The sequence below is a fragment of the Brachyhypopomus gauderio genome, chromosome 5, assembly GCF_052324685.1.
Source record: "Brachyhypopomus gauderio isolate BG-103 chromosome 5, BGAUD_0.2, whole genome shotgun sequence".
In the NCBI taxonomy this organism is placed as follows: domain Eukaryota; kingdom Metazoa; phylum Chordata; class Actinopteri; order Gymnotiformes; family Hypopomidae; genus Brachyhypopomus; species Brachyhypopomus gauderio.
The window spans coordinates 6,722,053-6,732,052 of NC_135215.1; the positions used below are offsets into that span (position 1 = coordinate 6,722,053).

At 43.7% G+C, this 10,000-nt stretch overlaps 2 protein-coding genes and 1 long non-coding RNA gene across 11 annotated transcripts in view; 2 read left to right on the top strand and 1 right to left on the bottom strand.

The window, feature by feature from the left end:
• sbf1 (SET binding factor 1) overlaps positions 1–2,196 on the top strand; it is a 42,851-nt gene extending 40,655 nt beyond the window's left edge. For all 6 annotated transcript variants that reach the window (XM_077005183.1, XM_077005184.1, XM_077005187.1 and 3 more), the window contains one exon: positions 1–2,196. This exon is cut by the window's left edge and continues 173 nt beyond it. The gene's annotated coding sequence lies outside the window, so the exon portion shown is untranslated.
• Positions 2,197–4,031: 1,835 nt separating this feature from the next.
• On the bottom strand, positions 4,032–5,485 carry LOC143514252 (uncharacterized). Its single transcript, XR_013130813.1, has 3 exons — positions 5,256–5,485; positions 4,782–5,120; positions 4,032–4,176 (listed from the first exon to the last, which is right to left on the bottom strand). It is a non-coding gene; the product is annotated as an uncharacterized LOC143514252 (long non-coding RNA).
• The window catches only part of parp12b (poly (ADP-ribose) polymerase family, member 12b), a 5,468-nt gene continuing 280 nt past the window's right edge, over positions 4,813–10,000 (top strand). The window contains exons 1-8 of one of the 4 annotated variants that reach the window (XM_077005190.1): positions 4,813–5,141; positions 5,481–5,616; positions 7,346–7,733; positions 7,831–7,926; positions 8,042–8,168; positions 8,323–8,518; positions 8,650–8,770; positions 9,972–10,000. The exon at positions 9,972–10,000 is cut by the window's right edge and continues 280 nt beyond it. In XM_077005190.1, coding sequence (XP_076861305.1) covers positions 4,813–5,141; positions 5,481–5,616; positions 7,346–7,733; positions 7,831–7,926; positions 8,042–8,168; positions 8,323–8,518; positions 8,650–8,770; positions 9,972–10,000 — 1,422 coding nt within the window. The remainder of the gene's footprint in view (positions 5,142–5,480; positions 5,617–7,345; positions 7,734–7,830; positions 7,927–8,041; positions 8,169–8,322; positions 8,519–8,649; positions 8,771–9,971) is intronic. The other 3 variants (XM_077005191.1, XM_077005192.1, XM_077005193.1) reach the window with 3 other exon arrangements.

The following is a 10,000-nucleotide window of genomic DNA, read 5'->3' on the forward strand; positions in this document are numbered from 1 at the left end:
GGCTCTCAGCCAATGACAGGGCTCCCCCAGTGGTTGTAGTGGAGTTGAGGGGTCAGCCTCTGTGGACAGTAGGTGGTATTGATCTTTTAAAAAAAAATTGCACCTCACCACATTTCAGTGTTTTGTTTTTTGTTAAAAGATATTAAAAAATCAGGAAAAAAAATCAAGAATCCCTACAAAGACATTCTCATAGCATATGTAGTCAAGCCCCTATGCCCCCCTGCCCAATGTCCTGTTGTGCTCTGTGGAATTGAGGCATGTTTCTTGGGTAACTATTCTCCAGGTCTTGTGGTCTGTGTGTCTCCTTCCAAGAGACTGGTATGAACACCTATAGCAACACTCCTTTCCAACCTCCTCCTTCAAAATACTGCCACATAATAAAATACTATACTGGGGTCTGAGCGTACATAGAAGGGACTCGCATATGAAAATTGCCCCAAAATTGATTTATTTTACTTTTTAAAACCATTGCTTCTCTACAAGATCACCAAGTCGCTATTCTAGGTTCAGAACACCGAGCTCCACTCAGGGCCAGACAGGCCCCGTTAAGGACACGCCCACTGCCTTGCCATCTCATTGGTTGGTGGGTTTTCCCTCTCAGACTGGTCCCACTCACCATGGTGATATGCATTTTTTGGAAATTTCCAGACCAAATGTTGTTGGGACGCATGTGAAAGCCGGCTGTTTCAACGGATTTCATGAAGGATCGCTTCAGTTGACTGTTTTCATGTACATGCATAAAAATAAAATACCAATCTTTGCCATATATTGCTGACTTTAAATATAATGCAATAATCACCTATCTTCATGATCAGTTAACCAAAATGCCATGGGGAGATTACATTCTCAGATTAGCTTGTTTACAAACAAACCTACACATTGTTCTTTCTTGGGTTCCAACACAAATAATAACCACTACCCATACAGAGAAGTGAAGGGATGCTGAAGGACTAAGAGGGATATTTTGTTGTGATTTTTTTAATGCACAAAAATATGACTGCATGATTATTCATAAATGACAAGATGTAGATGAACAGGGGGTAGTGAGTGGAGAGTTGTCTTACAAGCCGAGAGGTCCCAGTGTCTGTTTACACCTGCTGGGATCTTGGGGTGGTTTAATACCTGATGCCATATTACATCTGCCACAGTAAAACAGATCAAACAACTAGTTAGAAAGTCTCCGGCTGGTAGCCATACGTCACTGATTTCATTAGGTTATGATCTTCTGCATTTAACACGTCTGTTGACCTGTTTTCAGCATATTCTCACAGAAGTACTCGTTAAGTGTTGGGGTGGATTTTGGAAAAAGCTGGCAACCTTTGTTAAGCAGTGTGCTAACTGTGTGTAAGCCCCAAATAGAGTGGTTTATTGTTTACCAGAAATGCTCTTTTGAGGCTCATTGCCACGCACAGCCTGTCTCTCGTCAGTGTTTTTAGCTAGTCTGTTACGTTCTGTTTTTGAGTCTTGTACATAGAGGAGTTTATGTCTGTATTATTCCATTAGAGAGAGTCTATTTAGCTGGGCTTGGTGAGGGTGCAAAGACGTGTCACTTCCTGTTTTGTTCACCTTTGTTTGTTTTTTTTTTATCCCAGACACAAAAACTAATACACATACAGTGTAAAATAGGGTAATACCGCTGTCTTGTTGAACATAAAATTTGAATTGTAGATTTTTGTCCTGATTGTCCTGATAACTCCCTTTGTATATAATATTCAGATTTATATGTTTGTTAGTAATTTATTTAACTTTGTCTCCTGAATATTCCAGTCCTAAAAAACACCACTTAACTTTTGAATTAGAAACTCCAATATGTGCCATGGTTTATTCCTGTATTGATGTAACATTTTTTTTAAAGCTATGATTCAAATAAATCCTCAGTGTATTTTTTTCCTAACAAGGTGGTCTTCTGCCAGTCCAAGTCATTGGGGTGGGGGTTATGTGTAAGGTCTCCTGGGCCTGAATGGTTGTGTGTGGCTTCACTTAGCCCAGGGACACGAACGCAGACAGCAAACCTAACGCACTCCTGTTGCGTTAGAAATAGATATCCAGCTTCCAGAATATCCATGACAATAAAAACTGTATAATCTTTTTATTATTTATGTTTGTTTCTTTTTTTTAATATTTCTTTTCCTTCTGAGCCAGGTTCTGTTATCAATCATGTAATATATTTTTTAGGATTAAAACAAAATCACTGTGGGTTTCACTGTCTCTTGACTTTGTTAAAGGTTCCTCAATTGTCCGTCACAGATGCATTGACGCAAAAAGTGTTTTTGAAGTGGTACTAACTGGTAAAACTTGCTTCCTGGACTTACTGGTCTGGTCAGAATGTGCCATCCAGCTGTTCTGATGTTGCCCGTGTAATTAAACAGAGTAGTTAATTCTCTTTCCTGAAATTTCCAGCCTGGCCCGTGTAATGCAGTGGAACATTAATCCTTGTTTTATCATTCTACCAGAACATTGAGAATATCCTGTTTCCTCATCACTGTTTGGGGGCATTGTTCTGCTGGATGTTACTATTGTGAAATGAGTTTTGAGGCATTTGTGTGGGTTTGCGCAGTTAAGAAGCTTCTGGACACTTCAGAGTTAATCCTGGCACAGCCAACCATGGTCAGGAGTCCAGTCATGTGATTAGGTGTTGTTCAGGAGTCCAGGCACATGATTGGGTCTTGTTCAGGAGTCCAGGCACGTGATTGGGTCTTGTTCAGGAGTCCAGGCATGTTGGGTCATGTTCAGAAGTCCAGGCATGTGATTGGGTCATGTATACAGGATTTATTAGATGGCGCGTGCCACCAAACTTTAGCTGGCCTATTGTATTTCACGAGCGACGGCTCAAAAAGGTGTCATCACTGGCTTTAGTGTCTCGAAGGAATCCTGCATTAATTCTCACCCTCCCTTTGGTAGCTACCGTGGGGTAGAGAGACCCGCTGGGCTGGAATTACCAGTGACTAAACTGGTGCAAATGGAGGGGGGGGGCATTTATTTAATGTCAATTGATCAATAAATGTATTCTGGCTGGCGTACAAACCCACAATAGCATTACCTCCACCATGTTTCACACATAAAGTAACATCAAGGGGAGTGCCCCTGGCCCCTTTCACCATAGCAACAGACTCCAGAATCAAATGTCACACCTAGAATCAATTCTACAGCGTTCGTCTCACTTGGTCTGGAATTAATGATGCGGCACCATGTGATCTGCCCGTGCATATATTTTGAATTTAATCGGGACATTTGCATTGACTATACTGTCATTGTTTAATATTGACCAAATGTGATATAGAGACAAAACAAAGATAGTCACTGTCCAAATACTCAAACACTGCAGTGTGTGAACTATAAATTTACTGTAATCTGGTTTTACCACTGATACAGTTACTATAATCTGCATCAGTCTGGAATTTAAGTGCCCTTACTTATAAAGATTCTTACATAATTCTAAACTTTTGGGTGTAACATAATACATGTCCCTGTTTAGTGTTGTTATTCTTATACTTATGATACCTCAAAGTTGAATAAACAGATTTTATTTGTTCAAAACCAGGAAATATGTTTTTCTTTTCCTTTCTTGAATCTACTGAGCAATTATGGGAACAACTAAAGGAAATAGTGCGTTTTGTACCAGGTGGAATATCTCTCCACCATTCCTATTCCAAACAAACACAGAATCTAATAACATTTCTCCTCATGCATGTCATTGTTTACTGAGGGGAAAATGCTGCTAATTGTATTTCTTTCTTTCTAAAGATGCTGTCATTCCTTGATAACAATACTTGATAGATGTACTCAAAGTCAAAGGTTTGTCATGCAAAATGGCAATGAAAGTAGTCCCATTGTAATGACTGCAAAATTACAGACCACGATTTACGACGCTGAAATTGGTTGGTCTGTACTAGAAATGTAGACTAAATCAACGATCATGTACAAATAGCATATAACTGGAATGACTTGAAATAGAAACCATTTTGCAAAAGAAATGTTTCCCTTATATTTATTTTTTATATATACATTCACAAAATCAGTATGGAAAACAATAAACTCTTACATTTGATCCCAAGTTCATTCGGTTCGTCGGTCTGTGTTAAAGTGCGCAGCACACAGTCGTGGTGAACACACCCTTCATGAATAATGAATGAACCGACCTCAGCGTCGCCCACGGTTGCCTGAGGTTCCGGGTTTCTGAAATGAAATAAATAAAACCGGTGACTTTTATAGTATGTGGCCTACCTTTAGAGTAAATGCGCTCAAAATAATGTGTAATAAATGAACATTATTAACCAAGCCGGCGCGTTTGCTTTTACAGTGAGATAATCTCTGGTATATCTGTGTAATTAATTGTATCGGTATAGTATCAGAAACGGAGCGGCGTCTTTCCTGCAGGAGCTATGGAGGTGTTTTTTAACAATAAAAATTTCTTTTTTTGGCGAATAATTTACATTTTCTGGTCAGTTTTACAGACCAAGCCAATATCTGTCCCGACTTCTGGCGTTTTTGAATGATACCGAATTCGAGCAAAATCCGAGACTCTCGCAGAGCCCTAGTGCAATTGAACTGATTGCAATTTATTACTTTTTGTACATTTACATTTTATTTTAACGCATTACTTCACACGCCTTCTGCACTACAGATTTTAGACTGACATATATTTTGAATTGGTGGAAAGGCTCCTTGAGGCCATACCATGAGTTCCTGTGGTTGCTGCATTCACACATACACACACACACACACACACACACACACACACTCGTCTCTCGTTTGGTGGGCCGGAACCTCACAAGCCTCACAAGCAGAAGGAGCCCGAGTGTCCAAGAGAAGATGTCCAGTTACTCCAGGGTGATCCATCACGCCACCAGCACGCTGTGCGGCCACAGGGGCTCCATGGAGCTGGCCCAGCTGCACAGGAAGGTCTTCCAGCGCTTCGACATCACCGACGAGGACTTCTGGTACATCGTCAAAAAATGTCCGAGGTTCGCCGTTGTCCGAAACAGGCAGAAAGCGGACAACAGGGAGTCCGACTACATAATCGTGGCGAAGACGTCGCTGCGCCTGTGTAAGAGTTACCCCAAGGAGGAGTGTTACGGCTGCCAGGACCTGCATCTGTGCAAATACTTCGTCTATGGAAACTGCAGATATGGGAAAGGAAGGTGAGAAGGAGCCGTGCTCAGTTAACGCTTTATAGGCGACCGTGGGAATGGAGGGTGTCGGTGCTCACTCACTATTCACTAGTCGCTGGTTTATTGTGCAGAATTATGGCTCACCTAGGCGGCTGCGTCCAGAAATGGCTGCGCTCCTGTCTGTAGTGGGCCTGGTGTAGGGACGTGTCTGGTTCCCGTTGTCTGAAAGACCTTGTCTTCACTCTGGGTTATAACATTTGGAAACTGTTTCAATCTGGATTTTTGAAAGCAAATTCAATTGGACTGCTGTTTGTGTGTGTGTGTGTGTGTGTGTGTGTGTGTGTGTGTGTGTGTGTCTGTGCCATTTAGGAAGGAGTGCAGGTTCTCTCATAATATTCAGTCTGAGCATAATTACCCCCTGCTCAGGGAGTGTACTCTTCACGAACTTCACGAGGAAGACCTCTTCCTTCTCTTGCTCCAGAATGACCCCACCCTGCTTCCGGAGGTGATGAGACAAGCCCTCACACAGACACTCAAAAACATACAGTGGCCACTTCATCAAACAATAGCTTTCTAGACTGGCACACCTAGCCCAACTAGTTTTGAGTTTTGGAAATACTGCTTTGAATTCACTGTTGCACTTGCTGAGTCATGACGGTTACTGGCAGTTTTATAGACTGTGTTTCTCTTCATAGTGCACAAATGGCTATATGTGTACACGGAAACACACAAGCAGTCATGTGAAAAACACATGAATGTGTGTACAGGAGAGTCAGTCAGTCAGTCAGATAATATGAATATATTTATTTACTAGCACCGGTTTCCTATTAGGTTTCACACAGGCCAGTCCCCAGAAATTTTATCCTGTGTATAATAGCATAACTATGAAGACACTGGCGGAGGGTCTGATTCCTTTAAACACAACACGTAGGTTGGTGATTCTTTGCCACTATTACTCCTACCAGTACCAAGCACCCGGTGCTGCAGGAAGACATGCCGAAACACGTCATAGCAAAGCAGCTTCAGTGTGACTACGGCAATGATGCGAAACGGGTCGTTTGTACAACTCCTATACGTGAATCAGTTATCAAGTGTATCTACAAGGCAGGTGCACCTGATGCGAAGGCAACAGGGTGTATTTAATAAGGCTAGCATTGACATCACAAGGGCATGTTCATGTGATATTTACTACACTGTATGTGCGTTTTCCTCTGTGTATGACCCAACTTTGTACGTTACGTAAGTTTCTTTTCAAGATGGGATATTTCTGCATTCTAGGTACCGTGACTGCTGTTTGACTGCCTGCTCTGCATTGGGTCTCAGGGCACTCGAGGGAAAAATATTTTTTCTGATAAGGAAAAAAAAAATCCCAAAATCAAAAGGTTGTAACATAATTAGCGCTGTGAAGTTCGTGTTTCGGTTGTAGTCTTTGTTTGGAGACCTATTGCGACCCTGCAGGTCACAGACGCCTTCGTGAAAGAAGATGTTGAAGTTACTGTCTAGTTCGGCAGTATCAGTAGAACGCTGACCGTAAGCAAGTGAAACCAACCAGGGGGAAGGTTGAATTAAAAAGGGTCATGTGAGTAGAAACGTAAAAGCAAACAACCAAACAAAATTAAGGAGAACAAAGGCGAGGTGTGTCGGAGAGGAGGAAGGTCTCTGGTCTTCTGGGATGAAGAGTGGCAGATGAACGGATGATGGTGGATGGTTCCAAGTGAAAGAACTGCTCCATGGGGAGGGAGTTCACAGCCGACGCCTTGGGTTGGAGCGTGTTTACAAAACAAACAAACAAAAACAAAAAAGAAGTACAAAAAACAGAAAAAGAAGTAAAAAAAAAAAAACAAACAAACAAAAAAAACCAAAAGGAAATGAAATAAAAAGAAAAATGAAAAAAAAAAAACAGACCTGTTGATGTCTTAAGTATTCGCAAGGAAATTCCTGTAAGTCTTGAGGTAATGTAGAACTCTGAGGTTTGCAAAACAATTGGAGCGAATGAGAACTTGTCTAATGGTTGCAAGCCTTGTGCTGTAAATGCCCTATGTTTGCATTTACATCATGTGTGCTTTGTATGCATTTGCACAAAACTTGTGTGCACTGTTTGTATGCGTGTGTGTGTGTGTGTGTGTGTGTGTGTGTGTGATTCCTCTTTGTGACATTCAGCCCCCACACCCCCCACCCCACCCCCGTCCGTGCGCACGTGTGACGTCTCACTGCTCTGCTGTGTCCACGTGCAGGTGTGCTCCCACTACAACAAAGGCTCGGGGCTGTTCGGGGCCTGCACGTTCCGTGAACACTGCACCAAGGTGCACGTGTGCCAGCACTTCGTGCAGGACGACTGCATCTTCGGCGCCAAGTGCAAACGGCTGCACAGCATCGACGGCTACAGCCGGCGTATGTTGGAGGAGCGCGGCCTGAGTGGGGACATTATACACCACCTGCCCTACCTCTACCAGAACGTCCACCGGCTGAGCACGCAGGCGCCAGACCCGCCCAGGGGTGAGTCCTGTGGGCGGGGCGTGGTGGGCCAGGGGGCGGGGCTCCGGGCCTACGCCCCTCCGGCGTCCCGGCAGGCGAGCTGTGGGCTGTCGCTGTCGAACGCGAGAGGCGATCGCGGGCGTGTGGGTGAGGTGTCTTGTTTTGGCTAAGGGTCAGGGCCGTCGTTTTCGCCCCGTCCTGCCGCGTTCGGTGTTTCCGGAGCGTCTGTGCGTTTGTGTTTCAGAGAGGATTCCCGAGACGGTGAGTCGACCTCTTCTGCACTCGGAGGACAAGAGTGAGATCTGCCTACACTTCCTCAGGAGGAACTGCAGGTTTCAGGGTTCGTACCTCAGCTCGGGTCTCACTGCGTCTCTGTCCTTGTGAGGTCTGTTCTGCTCAGGTGTGTGTGTGTGTGTGTGTGTGTGTGTGTGTGTGTGTGTGTGTTCTGATTTTAGAGCAGTGTAAACTGGTGCACTTCAATCTGCCGTATAAATGGGAGGTGCACGAGGGGTGTGGATGGAGAGAGTTGCGTGGGATGGAGGAGATTGAGCGAGCTTACTGCGACCCCAAGAACACACACAGGTCTGTGCGCGTACACACTCACACGGTTGGTGTTTGTACAGAAAAGCGATGTGTGTGCTCTGGATTGAACCACTCTTTCATCTGACTTACTTTGTGTGTTTGTTTCTTTCTTCACCTTTTTTGCCACTGCCTCTCTGCCGTGCCGTTGGTTCAGTCCGGGATCCAGGCCGGTCGACTTTGTGACGATGTCACGGGGGTGTGATCCAGTCCGTCGTCTCTCCACTGCCTCCTCCGTCACCAAGCCCTCCCATTACATCCTCACCACTCAGTGGATCTGGTACTACAAGGGAGACCACGAGAACTGGATCGAGTACGGCAAGCCGGTGAGCTCACGCAGCGCCCTAGATCTGGTACTACAACCTAGAACTTCACTGCCCTAAATTCTAATTCTAAATAATGTGAGGTGTGTTCTACATACATATGTGAACACACACACACACACACACTGTAAGGGTCCTGAGCGGGTGCGTGTCTTTCGCAGGACGATAAGCAGCGGATCACCTCCGTAACGTCCCGTGATTTAGAGCTGGCTTTCCTGGATGACTGCACGGCAGAGGTCACTGTCATCAAAGGCAATCGCCATTACTACGTCAGCTTCCAAGGTAGCTACACGCAGACACACACCTAACACACACTCACTCTTTATTTACATTAAGGAAAAAAAATGTCTTGTAACTTGTTTCTGTAACTGTCTCATTACCTTAAGCTTGTGATGCTGTAATCTGAGTTTGTTGTGACATCAACACTTGCATCAGCCAATGTGGATGTAGGACATGAAAGGCAAAATTCATAAAATATCTCGCCAGATTTAACGTGGCGTTAACAGCGAATGTCTCCATGGTAACACATTTCCTTGTTCATGCGGATTGCTCTTGTGTTGTGTCTTATGTGGTGCTGCGTTTGTTCTTCATTTGCATATGACCGCCTTCTGCATGTCCTTATTTACATAATCATAGTAGAGCACCACTCCACAAAAATTACCACCTGAACCTGTCAGTGGTTAAATGTCCTGGTACGAAACTGATGTGGGTTGGATGGTCTTTTCTCTAATGATGTTTGGTCATATTCTGCACGTACATCCATGTAGCTCCATTTATTGGAGTTCTAAAAGTCGTGAAATCCAATAGCCCCACAGAATAGCATTAGCAATGGTGAACATTCACCGACAATGCAGGTCAGTCAGTTAACCTTAGTAGCGTTTATTTAAAGCGTTTGTTTTACTGTGATGCAGTTCTTGTGCTAGATGTTACAAATACATTAGATTTTAAAATTTTTATTTTATTTTATTTTTGCAGCTGCCACAACAGAGTACCACTGGTCTCTTGACGAATTCCAGTCAGTCGTCTGTGTCTTGGTGTGGGTCATGTAAATGAATCCATACATATTTATGTCTGTTTTGATTGGCTTTTCACCTTGGGCACAGGTGAATATATTACAGGTTTAAGTTGACATTCAGTGCTAAATGTTGCCATGGTGACTTTATGGATAGGAATTAAGCACTGTGTTGTAGGTTATGCATAGTGTAGTATGGTTGCTGTTAAGGTTTTTAAATCTGGCCCATAACGTGTTGGTTTATGGTGATTAACGTGTGGTTATGATTATTGTCTGCTCAGTGATGATGCTCAGTTCATTTGATTGAGTCTTGATGTTCTCGTTGTGCCATGATCTTCAGCGGACTACCTTATTATTACAGAGCGTTGCGGTCCTTTGTACTGTAGGTAATTACGTTCTCTTTGCCACGTTGCATCCTGCCGATCTGAGTTCGAACGTCCCGTTTAAAGCCACATCTGCCTTTTGTTGCAGACATGTACCAGCGGAACCCCAAGCACAAC